General features: G+C 45.2%; 1 protein-coding gene across 6 annotated transcripts in view; it reads right to left on the bottom strand.

The window, feature by feature from the left end:
* The window catches only part of MAPRE2 (microtubule associated protein RP/EB family member 2), a 135738-nt gene that overhangs the window by 8043 nt on the left and 113027 nt on the right, over nucleotides 1-14668 (bottom strand). For all 6 annotated transcript variants that reach the window (XM_045527838.1, XM_045527835.1, XM_045527837.1 and 3 more), the window contains 2 exons: nucleotides 8139-8278; nucleotides 2821-2979 (listed from right to left, as the gene is read on the bottom strand). In XM_045527838.1, the coding sequence (XP_045383794.1) occupies nucleotides 2821-2979; nucleotides 8139-8278 (299 nt within the window). The remainder of the gene's footprint in view (nucleotides 1-2820; nucleotides 2980-8138; nucleotides 8279-14668) is intronic.

Here is a 14668-nt window from a genome sequence, read left to right as displayed (position 1 = left end):
CAAGGTTAAAAAAAAAAAAATGGGTCTTGTCGTATTCTAAACAAGGACACCTGGCATATTCTAGATCAAACAGTTTATTCTCTGTAGAAAACTCAGTATAGCCTGATGTTGTCTCTTTGGGAGTTTTCCAGATGCAAAGTTGCAATGAAAAAAAAATATCCTGGAACTAGAAAAATTAAGCCAGCAATTGCATTTGAAGATTTTGTTCTGGTAACCCACACATGCAGTTTATGTTAAGGCTGATATTTTCTCTTCCAGATTCTAATTGGGTTCTCTAAGTAATTCTCCTCCTGGATTTTGGATACTCCTTAGCATGCACTTTAATGGTCTTTCTCTCTGGAGAGTTATTTGGAGAAAATCCAGGTAGGAATTTGACTATTTCCCTTTTCACACCACAGGGTGTATTTAATGGAAGACTTTCAAGTGGACAGTCTGTCTCGAGGTTTTCCCCACGTAGTATAACCTTTATTTTCTCCTCGTCCCATGGCACCCAATATGCCAAGAGGGAGGTAATACAGTCCTTAAGATTTGAGGCTCTGAGTTAGATAAACCTGGGTTCAAATCCTAGTGCTGGAGCTTATTAACCATGAGTTGTTGGGCAAGTAATTTCATCTCTGAAATGTAGATAAGTAACAGCACTCACCCCACAGGGACGGGGTTAAGGTCAGAAATGTAGGTAGGGCATGAATACAATACCTAGCACATGCTAAATGCTCAGTAAATGTTAGTTATTACTACTGTCATGATCGCATTTCAAGGTGGCTCAGGCTTGGAGAAGGGAGAGCATGAACTTAGGGTTCAGACTTTAGGGTTCAAATGCAAATTATGCCACTCACAAACTTGGGAAAGGTATTTAACCTCTCTACTGCCTCAGTTTCCCTCATATGTACAATGGGATAACAACAATATCTACCTAATAAGATTCTCAAGAGCATTAAAGGAGCTAGTAAGCTAATACACATAAAGCCCTAGGCCTTTTCCCCTCAGGCCCCATCCCAGGTGTCCAAGGATAGGACCTGCTAAACCCATTATTCGGTCTTAATGACTAATGAGGTTTTAAAGCATTACTTCTCCCTGGGGTGTCTGGATTTTAATAATAGTTGCACATACACTGCAAGAGAGGCTCTGAGAATCTGGACAGCAGCAGGGTGGTACTGGGGTGTAGGGGTGTGTATGTGGGGTGGTGGCGACGGGAAAGGCAGAACATCTAGGTAGATCCCCTGAAACCACACCCAGGAGGCAAAAGCTCTTGCAAGGTGGCCCGCTGACCCTTAGCCAGGCAGTCAGGGGACTGACTGTGCGGACTCCTCATCTGGAGTTCACTATCAGGTGATGGTGCTTCTGCACAAGGACTCCCTCTTGAAACAAAATCTGGCTTGAGGTTAGAATCAGAAGGTTTCCCTTGTGCTGGAAGTGCAGGGCTGGGAAGAAGATTCGATACTGCACACCAGCCTCGCTCCCACCGGCAGGCATTATCACAGACAGACAACAGCACCACTCGCTGTGTAGACCTCATTCGATTTAGCCTTAAACAAGCTAGTGAAGAGAGTAACCATAATTCGTCCAGTGCTTGACAGGCTACCAGCCAACACCCTATCCACAGAGAACGTCATAGACGTGCCACTCTGGTGGGTGCATCTTCTATTAGATATGAAAATACTGAGAGCTGTATTTTGTGAAGCCATCACAGCCTCTGGGGTCTAATCAGGTGGATTCCCAGGACTTCAAAATCCACATTCTGAGCTACTGATGACCAAGAAAGAAGTTAAAAAAAAAAAAAAATCTGTACTTGCTTTGCCATTAAAAAAAAAAAAAAATCTGGGGAAAATGGAAAAAAATTGGTGGAGAGCTCCCAACCCCCAGACACAGTTCCTCACACTTTAGGAGAATTTCACTGCTAGAATTTTGAATCATAAATAGAGTAAACATGTGCCTGGTATTCAGCTGGAATAAGGCTTGCTACACTCTGTGGGAATACCCCCACACACAGCTCCACCGGGAGCCCGAGAGCACTCAGCCCAGCACAAGGAGAAGCTCCACAAACCAGCCCCTCGTCACTTGCCTCCTACAATTCGATCTGGAAGGTAAAGCCCTGTTGGGCTCCTGCTCCTGCGAGGCTGCCCGGCCCCTCCCTCCTGGCACAGGCAGGCCTGGGGCGACCTGCCTCTGTCTCTGCCGTCTATCCTGTCCCTTCCCCTCCCTGCTTTTCGAGATTCTGTTCCTCCCCTGCTTCTCACATCTGCTTTACATCACCCTGCCAAACCCACATCCGGGGTCTCCCTCGAGCACCAACTCTGGTGGCAGGTCCTCCCCACAAAGGAGGCCTTCTAGAAGGATTTGCAACGAAGGGCTGTGTCCCACAGTTCTGGTCTGTCCTGGCCATGAGTAACCAAGACAACCAGCTTTGAAATAAAAACAGACAGTTGTGGGGCTTAAGGGGATGGGGAAAGCATCTAGATTATTTTCTCCTTTAACCACACTCCAATCTTTCATGAAGAAAGAAGAATCCATATATAAATTCTGACTGCTCGCTTACTCAGAGAGCTGAAAACCGTTTGGGATTTGGCTGCATGAGTGTGTTTTTCTCCGTCAAAGATCTTCCACCCATCTCTCCCCAGATTAATTTATGAATGTGTGTCCCACGGGCCTGGGTCAACGGATCGTGATGACAATGTTTGTTACTCTGGGAGTATCAAATGTGCTTGGCTGGGCTGTCATTCTCACTGAGGTCCTGGGGAGGTTATCTAAGGCACGTCGATCCACTGCACTTTGACCAAGAGTCATTTTAGAACTCAGGAGCCGAGGGCTCCACACACTTACATGTTCTTCTGAAGCATAGAGCACTTCCATTACTCGTTGCACGAGGTCATCGTTTTCCTGCCCGTGTTCTTGGCAGAGTAGCTCAATCTCTCTCAACTTCCCAAAGTAGAAATCCCTTTCCTTTTCCACACCTTCAAGGGCAAGTTTTAATGAATGTACCTGCAAGGGAGGGAGGGTGGAGAAGAAAAACCCCAAAATACAGTATAAGAAATAAGTGACCAGTTATACCTGTGAATAAAGACCCAAAACAGAGAGAGAGAGACCTGCAGAAATAACCAATGTGTAAATCTGAGGGAGAAACAACAGGGCTGTTGTTCGGAGCTTGAGTCTGGGCCAAAAACGTCCAGTCTCCACAGAATGCTAATCGTTCCCTTCAGTCAAGTGGGCGTTTATTAACTGGGGTCAGAGTGATCGATCTGCTTGTAAGGTCTCACCCAGGCTGGGAGTATACTTTCCTCTCTTGCTAACATGGCCTGGAACACATCATTCTCCTAAAACTTGCTGCTGTGGTCTCAAAGTTTGTGCCCCTCCAAAATTTATATGTGGAAATCCTAACTCCCAATGTGATGCTGTTAAGAGGTGGGGCCGCTGGGAGGTGGCCAGGTCATGAGGGAGGTGCCCTCATAAATGGGATTAGTGCCCTGATAAAAGAGACCTAAGGGAGCCTGTTATCCTTCCAGCATGTTAGGAGGAGCTTTCTATGAGGACTGGGCCCTCAAGCAGATACTGGATCTGCTGGTGCCTTGATCTTGGACTCCCCACCCTCTAGAATTACAAGAAATAAATTTCTGTTGTGTATAAGCCACCCACTGTTACAGCAGCCTGAACGGACTAAAAACACTTGCTCATAATCTGATTGGGAGGGCGGAGAAGTAAAAGAGAGAGGCTGTAAGTGTGGCTATTTAGGTGTATGGTGAGGACCCTCCCTTCTTCAGATCACTTGCATTAAGAGCCACCCTTAGCTTTTGACCCCTTCACAAATGATACTGAGCCAAACAGACACGTGCTCTCTACAGAGAAATTGGAGCTTGGTGACACAAGGAACACTGAAAGCCTGGCCAAGTGGATCTGTCACACTTTTTCTAGTTTGGGCTTTGGGCGTATCACTGGAAAGGCAGGAAGGCACGGAAGCCCCATTCACTTGCCAAAACAGCTCTCATTCCCTCTTTTTGCCCTTAATTCTGGTTCTAGGGCCTTGCAGGGCTGTGTAGCTTCTCAGGGTAGTTAGAGAGATCATGCAAGTGAAGGGGCCAAAGTCAAGAAAGGGCCCAACTCAGATACCCAGAGCTGAGGACACTTTGACAGGGGTGTGACTAGATGTGGTTTCAAGTCTCGGGCTGCTACACGCCCACGGGCACAGCAGCTACACACAGCCCCAAACCATCACCCCATTCCTGGTCTCTGAGAATCCCCCCGTTGTTTTTATCCTTTATTTATTTATTTTTATGTATAGTATACTCTTTAGGAGGTAAACTAAGTCTTTCATGGTCCTCCTTAGGTAAAATCTCTTTTAATTTATTAAAAATCACCCTTAACAGAATTTTTAAACATTAGTCTTTTTTTTTTGAGACAGGGTTTCAATTTGTCACCCAGGCTAGAGTGCAGTAGCAACATCAGAGCTCACTGTAACTTCAAACTCCTGGGTTCAAGTGATCCTCCTGGCTGGGACTACAGGCATGCGCCACACACCCTGGCTAATTTTTTCTGTTTTTTTTTTTTTTTGGTAGAGATGGCATCTCACTGTTGCTCAGGCTGGTCTCAAGCGATCCTCCCACCGTGGCCTCCCAAAGTGCTAGGATTACAGGTGTGAGCCACCAGGCCCAGCCAAAACATGATATTTGGAATGCAAAATTTTCTTCTATTTCTAATAATTCTGGGCCTTTGCACATGCAACTTAATCTGTCTGGAATTACCGATTCATTCAAATACATGCTGAGCCCATGCAGCGTCCATCCCCTTATTTTGCACCTGGCAAACCCGTACCCATCCTGTAAGACTCAGGAATGTGCTCCCACAGTGTCAACCTCACTGCTGCCTGCACGTAGCGACTCACAGAGCAGTGGCTCAGTCTGTGAACTTTTAACTCATTTCTGTTAATACTATAGCTTGAACGTTTGTAAAATGTTAAAAAAACAAAACAAAACAAGGCAACCAGCTTGAATTCCAGAAAAAAGAAAACTCCCTTTATTCTAGAAATCCTTTCCTGCTTTAAACACCTCCCTGGGCTTGGCCACAGAATCCATCTCAGCCCAGTGCTGGTGTCACCAGATGGATCCGTGGCAGATTAGGTTGCCACCACTTCCTGGCTCCCCCTGGACCAGGCATGGACACTTCAACCCAGGGAAGTTGGGTTTTTCTGCCTCCTGAGTGCTTTGCTCCGTATAATGAGCCAATAGCTGAGGCTTTGGTAGAAATACCCAGCCTAAGTCAGGCTTTGGTGACACTGCAGATGCATTAGGCAACAGGTGCTCAGCTATAAACATTCCCTGATAAAAACCATCAGTAGCTAAGTTAGATGATGAAAGATCAACCGGCAAGCGAAATTCCACTGTCATAGTTCCGCTCACTAAGACTGACACCAGCCTTATCCCTCCCATGTCGTGGCAGATGCCTAAGCGATGGAGGACATGCTGGAGGCGGGTCCTCGAGAGAAGTCAAGGCCAAGGAAGGGATGTTCTTGTTTCACAGTTCTCCCAACTCCTCCCAGCAAGTCTGCAGACTGCAGGTCCCCCCAGGCCTTGCCGTCTCAGTGACAGCCACAGTCTCTGCCTGTGCCAACCCATCTCCCCTCGCCAGAGGTCCCTGAACACAGCAGTGACTCCAACGCACTTCCCGTTGGCTAACCCACTGCCAGAAAGAGCCTCTCGTTATTTTCTTTATGTCTTTTTCTCCCCTGTGTTGCTTGATTCATCTCTATCGTTGGAATTACCTAGCACAGAGGTCCCTCTATAGTATATCACGGGAGATTGTCTGAGGAAAAGCAGGCGGCCAAGAGAATGAAAATCCTTCAGGTTTACGGCCCTGTCGCTTTGCCTATCACCATCTTCACTCAGCCTCTGCTCACCCCAGGTTCTCAGTTCCAACACTGTGATACCTGTGTGGCCCCCGCCAGCCTTGGGGGCATCCTGTAGGCTTCAAGGACAGAGAATGCAGGGAGCAGTGACAGTCAACCACGGAGATGAATGTGCAGTAAGTGCTTGGTAAACTCACAATTTTGGGTGTGTCAGGCCTTCCCTGTAAAGGAGGGTGGGGAGGGGGCAGGCACACTCCTCGATGGGAAGGCCTGGGGGGCGGTGGGACAGGAAGGGGGAGTGAGGCCTTTTGGAAGGAATTGTAACAAGGAAGATCACTGGACTGTTCCTCTCTCTGTCCTCTCTGGACTGCATTTTGGATGGCAGGGTGGTTTAGCTGAGGCATTTGAGAGGTCTGCATCCCCTGGGGATGGGAGGCTCTGTGTGATGGAGAGCTCATGGGAGCCTCAAGCCAGCCCCAGGGACAGGAAGAGGGGCTGGCTGGGGGCAGGCTGCAAGGGAGAGAGGGATGGATGAGAAGGACCTAGAGGTTTCCATGTGGTTATAATTTGGGCCGAAGGGGTGGGAACCTGGGTGTGGTGGAGGAGGAAGAGAGAGGAAAGGGGTCATGAAGAAACATGAGATAACAGAGATATCAAAAGAATCTGAACTCCTTAGGAGAAAAGAGTTATACAGCTGTCCTTTGGCATCTGAGGGAGATTGAGTCCAGGACATTCCCTCTCGGATATCAAAACCCACAGATGCTCAAGTCCCTGATATAAAATGGCATATCTGCATATAACCCATACACGTCCTCCCATATACTTTACATCATCTCTGGATTACTTAAAATAAAAAACACAATGTAAATGCTATGTAAGTAGTTATGCTGTACTAGTTTTTATCATTGTGCTGTTATTTTTTATCACTGTGTTATTTTTTATTTTATATTTTCAAAATATTTCCCATCATGGTTGGTTGAATCTATGAACACGGAACTTGCAGATATGGAAAGCCCACTGGAAATCTAAAACATCACAGACCCACCGCCTGACTCTTAGGTCTACTCTGATTTGCTTGGAGCCTTAGGCCCAAGGCTGTCTTTACCGCCATTTATCTGAGAAGTCATTACTGGAAACTCTCTATGGGCTCAAACAGAATCATCAGGTAATTAGAACATTCCACAGTTTCTAAATCCAAGTCTTACCCACTGGATGACTTAAGGTTTTACCTTTCTCATGAAAGTGATCAGAATTATGCCCTGGGTTAAGCAACTGCCTGCTTTTAAATTAGATTCTTGATTGCAAATATACAGTAATCTCAAAAACTGTTCCTAGACTCTTGGCTCATCAAGAATAAGATTAATCACCAAGGCTGGCCCGGTGAGTGGCTGAGAACCACCTGAGGACCTCGAATAAAGGCTCTTCTCCCAGAGGCAGGGTAGCCAGCATAGGAGACTCTCCACACCCTGGGGAGGCAGGGTGGCTTCCACAGTGGGCCCTATGCTACCCACTGTTTTATTACTTTTAAACTATGTGTATAATCTTAGGCAAAATTGGCTATCATTGGAAAGTGTACCTAAGATTTTATAATGACAATTTCAATGACAGTGGATCTAGATTTACTGTAATTGTAAGGAATATGAGACAAAAAGGAAAGTTCTTCTACTTAAAACACAACTGTAGCCTTTCAGAACCCCCAATATTGGGTTCGGTGCTCCTGTAGCATCCAAGTTTCGCCATCGTGGGAAGTATCAGGGTCTTTGTTTGCTTGTGTAATAACCTACCGTGTGTAACTGCTGCCTGTGAGTGCTACAACAGAAGGGAGGGCCTCTGTGTTGCTGCCATTATATTACTCACATTAAGCATAGTATCTTTCACATAGAACAGGCTCAACTAAATAGGTGCAGAAAAAAAAGAAAGGAAGGAAAAAGGGAGGGAAGGAAAGGGAGACAGACTCTAAAGCAGCCATTACCACTGCCTAGACTGGCCAGAAGTGGGCAGGATGGGCCACAGTCCAGCCTGGAGCTCACAATAGCCACCGAGGCATAGCGGAGGGGAGGGTGGCCTACAAGCCTGCAGCAAGGTGAGCCACTTGTACCATCTTAATGTACAGCTTTGAGATTAGTGGTTAACATCTTTTATTCATCATGGGCTACTGATATCACCTTCCTGAACAATTCTTTTTACTCTTGCTTGAAACCACTGACTCCACCTCATCTTTCCCTTATCCCAGCCTAGGGGTCTGGCCCCTCGTGGCTTACGTGTGTCACTGCTCCCAGAGCCACGGCCAGGCATGAGGAGTTACCTGTTCATTAAGCTGTATGACCTGTGTTTCTAAATCTTTATCAGACTTGGATGCTGAGCTGCTGGATGAAGCCCTTTTGGCTGAGGAGGGACGAGAAGGTGTGGATCCTGGTTTAGATGCTGGACTTGATTTAGCCGCGCCTGAAAGCAATCACAATAAATTATACATATTGGCAACATGAAAAATGTTTTCTAGATAAGCAGCATATGTATGATATTAAAAGGAATTTACTAAAACACATAAGAGATACCTCCAGCGATCCCTTCCCAAGCAGAAAGGAGTACAAATACGCTTAGAAAAAGTGCACGTGATGAAACGATGGTGTTGTCTTGGGCAACTGCAATTTATTTAACCTTTGTGAGTACTGTTTTTGCCTCAAGTAATCTGAGGTTAATGCAGTTGTCCCTTCTTTCTCCAGAGAGTTAAGAGTAACAGAAACAAAAGGATTTTAAATTTTTTAAGAGGAAAACCTTTTAGATAAACTCAATCACTCTATTGAGTTTCTAACAAACAAGAGACCTTGTAACAGATTAATACTTTAGATGAAATATCAATACGAATGTATGTTTTTTCTCTTTTAATGTAATTCCTAGCTTTAGCCACCGAAAGAGCCTAGGGGCAATGCCATCTCCATAGCAGTGAGCACTCCTGGTGCCCAAATCTTGGTTTCTCAATGTTACTCTGCAATGAAAGAGCTTCTTGAGAAATGGCTGATTCCAGGGATGGGGCAGGGAATGTTCAAGGTGAGCTTAGGATGCCTTGTGTCAAAAAGCAAGGATGTACTCAAGGATTAAGGTCAAAAGGAGGCAGGGGCCGACATAAAGGGGCTCCCACCTAGTCACACTTGGGAGAGTTTGCATATCAGGAAGAGTAACAGCTGGAATTTATTGTAATGCATTGGACAAATGGAAATCTATCAGTCTGTGATATGAGGGGGAGGAGGACAGGGACAGGGAGAGAAAGAATATAAAGATCTTCTCTACAGAACACTGACAGCCAGTGAATGTAGAGGAAATGTTAGAACTAGAAAAATCATCATTTTGCAACATCCATAATTAGTAACTGATTCAGGAAAAGTTCATCAGTGGACACTAAAACTTTAGGTGAGAGGTTTTTGGGGAACAAAATATTTACATGTGTCAAGGTATTATCCTACAAATTCCTCACTACAAAGGGGAAAAACATACCTTTACAATGGGGAGATCTGGGGGGTCATCACCTTAAGCGAGTGATCCACCTGGCATTGCTAATAATGATATAAAGTAAAAAAAAGAAAAAAAGAGGACCACTTGTTTCAGGTAAGACCTTACCTATCTGGAGCTCAGCTCATGAAAGACTCTCACTATCTAGAACACGGCACAGATGCTGGGAATGGCATACACGGCCAAAACAGAAGTCACAATGTAAATGCAATGAAGTTTATATATTTCACAATTTAAGAAATTTCAGGTTATCATTGGGGCCCACCCATCCCCTTTTCCTCTGAACGCAGCCCCTGGAGGTGGCAGCTCTGGTGTCCCCGACTTCAAACTGGTGCAGGTGCTCCTGATGGCCCAGTTCCCCACTGCACCCCTCCTCCCCCCGCTACTCTTCTAGGAGGTAAGGAGGGCAGGGGACGCATCTTATTCCTCTCTGCAACCGCACAGCACAGCAGGATACTTGCTGAACACATATTTGGTTAAGGAACAAATGTTTAAAGTAAATACATGAACAAGTAAATAAAGCCTAGTGATGTGGTTTCCAATTTTATAGTTTATCAGCACCAGCGGATTAGAAAGAGGCAGGTATGTGGCTGCAGTTGCAAGTTTCAACCGAAATCCTAATTACAAAGTAGCAAACAGGAAGACTATAAACTTTATATTTGTATGCCTTCAGGTGCCTGGAGTCAGTTACAAAGGCAAGTCATACACGCCCTCAAGAAGCACTGACAGCATTACAGCCTTTAAAATACGTGCCTTTCTGTCATAAAGAAAAAAAAAAGAGTGTTCTTTAAAAATACAGGGAAATGCCAAATATACTTTAAAATGAGAATGGCTAAATTAAGAATGCCTTAAAATAGTTTTGAGTATTCAAAAGATAAATCTGCAGATCCCTGGAAACCTCACCTTTGCAGAAGAGCTTCCCAAGGATTCTAGAGAGCTGATGTTTTGCTTTATTTGTGGCTGGTATACAGTTGCAAGGACCCTCCACCTCTGTAGCAGCCTCTACAAACACTCCTGGATGCTACCTCTGTATCCCACTGACCAGGTTCTCTAACCAGAGGCCAAACCAGCCGGGAAAAGAAAACCATGTTGGGGAGTGGGCAGGGGACACAGCGTGGACACGCTCATCTGGCAAAGAGCCTTCTTAGAGGTAGCGTAGCACCTGGGGAGGCAGCTTGGGAAAAACCAAGTTCCTGCAGACTTTTAAATAAGCAATACAGCAAATTTTAATATAAAGCACAAAGACTATCCACGATCAATAGCCCTTATTTAATATGCTTATGCCTGCCAAGGGCCATGTACTGGAAGTCTCTAAGATGACTAAGATGCAGTCTTTTTTCCCAGGAGCTCAGTCTCATGGGAGCTACAGCCACCTAAGAATTCCCAGGTGTGGCATCTTCAATGTTCTCAGGAACAAGCCAGTGTTCTATGACTCCAAGACCACCCGGTGTGATCAGGCTATATTCCTTCTGTCTTAAACATTCTCCCTCCTATCTGCCCCCCACCTTTGAGTGACTGACTCTACCATCCTTCTGGCCTCAGCTCAGATGTCACCTCCTCTGGAAGGCCACAGCACCCTGGACACTTTCCTCATAGCACATACCAACTGCAATGGCATAGCTGTCTCTTTAATGCTGACTCCTCCCTTTAGATGTCAGCCCCATGACGCAGGAGTTGTATCTGTTTTGGTCATTACCTTATGTTCCCACGGCCAATCACAGTGTCTACCCAGAGACACCCAGTAGCAGTTTTCATAATTCATTGCACAACACTTAGCAGAGGCATCTCTCCAGGGTAAGGATACCAGGGAAAGTTTGAGGAGCTCCTGTCAGATGTCAAAGTCAATGATAGGAAGAACCAGCAATACATGAAGGAAACCAAATAAAAACCATCAGCCCCGTAGAAAGAGAGCTCTTCCTTGGTTTCCTTTCAAGGTCACGTTCCATGATGACTTAGGACTCCTACCTACACAGCATCAGGACAGCAGGTCGAGTGGGTAAGTTCAGCCACAAATGCTTAACTCTGAGTGGTTTGTGCTGGGCTGTCCAAGTCTAAGCCACGTTCACTGGCCTCTTTTGAGGGACACAGCCTTGCAGAGGGGGCTTCCCTAGAGAGCACGTGACCTACCTCCCACGGAACCTTCCATAGGCAGGCGAGCAACTCTGAGGTGGCTGGTTGCAGTGACCAAGCCAGGCTCCTCAGACACACTCACTTTCTGGTTATTCAGCCTTACCCCGTCCAATGTCAATTTAGAAAGAAAAAAACACGGAAGGAACAGAAGCTGATTGCTTATAAAACAGGGTTACCGCTAATTATTTTCTCAGGATATCATCAAGTACAGCTTGAAAAAAAAAAAGAAATGTTTGGTAAGAGGCAGAAGGGGTCGTAGCAAGCCCAACTCCTGGGCAAGGCCACGGGAAGAGCGACTATAAAACAGCAGAGGACGCCGGCTGGGGAGAACAGAGTCGCACGGAGAGAGAACAGAGGCCATGGGGACACACTCTGCGTGGCTCGCGGCAGGGAGGCCAGAGCTGCTGCAGGGGCTGACGCTCTCCCAGTTCCAGCCACACACAGCCTCACAGGGAAACTGCTTTTCTTTCGGTCCCTTGGGAAAACACGGCTCTTGCTGTTGACAGAGCCCAACTGAGATACGCCCGTGTGCCTCTGACTCAATCCGCAGAGTCCCAGCCTTAAAATGGCACCTGTGTTTCATGAATCTGGCAAAGGCCAGGCGGGGGCCTCGGGCCAGGTCTTTCACGCTGGCACATACACATGCACCTTCTGGGTCCCCTTGAGACGTGGAAGGCAATGACAATCAGACTTGGCGCCCTCTGCCGCTCCACCACCTGTGCCCACGTGGGACGGAAGGACAGCTCCCGCCCCACCCTTCACAGTTGCTGACGGGGACACGGTGCAGGCTGAGCAAAGGAAGGAGTGCAACGGAAAACACATTTTAAAAATTGCATCATAGGTCAAGTAGGCAATTAGTGTTTGACATTTAAAATTAGAGGGGTTTTGAAATTCTGATTAAGTTATTTGGAAAGAAACCGGTAATAGAAGAAAATAAATGATAACATGAGGATATAAGTGTTCAGCACTAGTTAACTGTACATTTGTACCTTCAAATGAATAAATGTGGAGAAATTAGACAACAGGAAAGATCTCAGTACCTTCAGAGGTTTAGGTTTTTTGTTTTTTTTTTTTTAAACACTACCACAGTTAAGGGTTAAACTAAAAGGGCTCATTTTCAAATAAATGTAAAGTGGGCTCATTAAATCATCACAAGCTGCAATTTGAAACAGAAGTAATTTACCCCTCACAGCTGTCAAATGGTTAACACATACTCAATGTATAAAAATGAAACCTTTTGTCCTCAACACACTCAATGATTTCATGTTTTCCTTTTTAGGATAAATAGTAGACAATACTGTAAAGTATAGCATCCTCTCTAGACAGTTAAGAACTAGTCTGTATTTGTTTTATATTAATAGGTCTTGCTGTCTTCTTTGAAACAACCATACTCTAGTGAACCCAGCTTCCAGGGCTGCCAGATATTCTTTCCCCACTTACTTTGGCCACTGAAACAAAGATGTTATCAGAAAATTGTATAGTTATCAATATCAGTAAACTTAACATTGACATAATGCTTTCATGTAAGCTACCGTCTGTATTCCTATCTTGTGAACTGATCCAATAATGTCCCTATAGCATCAATTCTGAATTTTAGATACTGAGGTCCTCAATAGCTGTCTTCTTGCTTCCCGGCCTGCCCCTGCTCTGCCAGTGATTTGACTTCTGTACCCTCCCATGCCTCTGGGCTCAATGACGCTTATGTGGAAAACACTTATATAATGGCTTCTGCAGAGAGTGGACCTATTTTGGCTATAATACAGATATAGATTTTTTTTTCTTGCAGCTGATTCAAACATTTCAATTTTTTTTTCCAGCTGCATTTGATGATGTCCTGAGAACATAATTAGTGGTAACCCTGTTTTACAAGCCCATTGTTTTGCCCTCAAGCTTTTCTCTACCTCCCTAATTTTCCTTTTCAAAATAAAAAGGAGTTTCGGAAGCAGAGGAATATAAGCATAAATTCTGTACGAGTCCCTGTAATTCTTTGAATTTACTTATTGGATACGGACATGATTTATAATGCTAGTCTTTGAGCAGTTGTATCTTAATTAATGCCTTTAGGATTTGGGGCATAAATATGATTCTAAGACATTTTAACCATAGTTGTAAAAAAAAAACAGAGTGGCCTGATTCATTGCCTTAGTGAGGCCAGGGCATTGCTGTGTCTAATGTCAATAATTAGTAGCTTGCTTAATGTTTATGGAAAATGCCACAACATTTTGGGCATATGAGGCCCAGTGGGTTAAGAAGGATGAAACAAATAAAAGCAGTGTGCTTTTGTTTTATCTGTCACGGCCAGGGCTCTGCTGGAATTTAGAAATTCTTCTCACATAATCTGCTATATTCTTTTTGCCAAAATCATAAACAGAGGAACTAAAAATATGACATTAATGCTGTTGACAAGAACCACAGAGACATTAAAAACATGAGCATGTGCGCGCACACACTCTCAAGAGGCCGCCGCTCTTCTGGTCATTTCCAATGTCTTCCAAACTTTGAGAGGCCACTGCCCTCTCCACTCCACTCCCATTAATCCTCACACAGTTAAAACTTCCCCCAAGAGGCTGGGGGCGGTGGCTCAGGCCTGTAACCCTAGCACTTTGGGAGGCCGAAGCAGGCAGGCGGATTGCTTGGGGCCAGGAGTTCAAAACCAGCCTAGGCAACATAGTGAAACCTTCACCTCTACAAAAAAATAAAAAATTAGCAGGGCATGGTGGCATGTGCCTGTAGTCCCAGCTACTTGAAAGACTGAGGCAGGAGGATCGCTTGAGCCTAGGAGTGGGAGGTTGCAGTGAGCTATGATGACGCCACTGCCCTCCAGCCTGAGTGACAGAGCGAAACCCTGTCTCCAAAAACAAAACAAAACAAAAACCCCTAACCACCAAAACACTATGGCAGAAGATACATTACATCTGCATTGATTAATCCATCAATGGACCTGACATCACTTTCCTATCCCCTTCACCTTGGCAAATGATTTTATTTTTTAACTGAGATAATGAGTTTGGTTAAAAAAAAAAGGAAGGTCACTGCTGGGGGAAAGGGCATGGGCTAGAATGATGGGAAGGGTGAATTCCCACGGGAAGAGGACTTCCTCAGTGACTAAGCTGACACCAGAGCCCTCAAACTGCAATGTGACTGACAGCTCCTACACAATCCTGATGGCTGCAAATGTGAGTAATAAAGAGCTGATCC

This window comes from Lemur catta, chromosome 16 (assembly GCF_020740605.2).
Source record: "Lemur catta isolate mLemCat1 chromosome 16, mLemCat1.pri, whole genome shotgun sequence".
In the NCBI taxonomy this organism is placed as follows: Eukaryota; Metazoa; Chordata; class Mammalia; order Primates; family Lemuridae; genus Lemur; species Lemur catta.
Note: the sequence above shows the minus strand (reverse complement) of the source record. Positions and strands in the feature narration are given on the sequence as shown.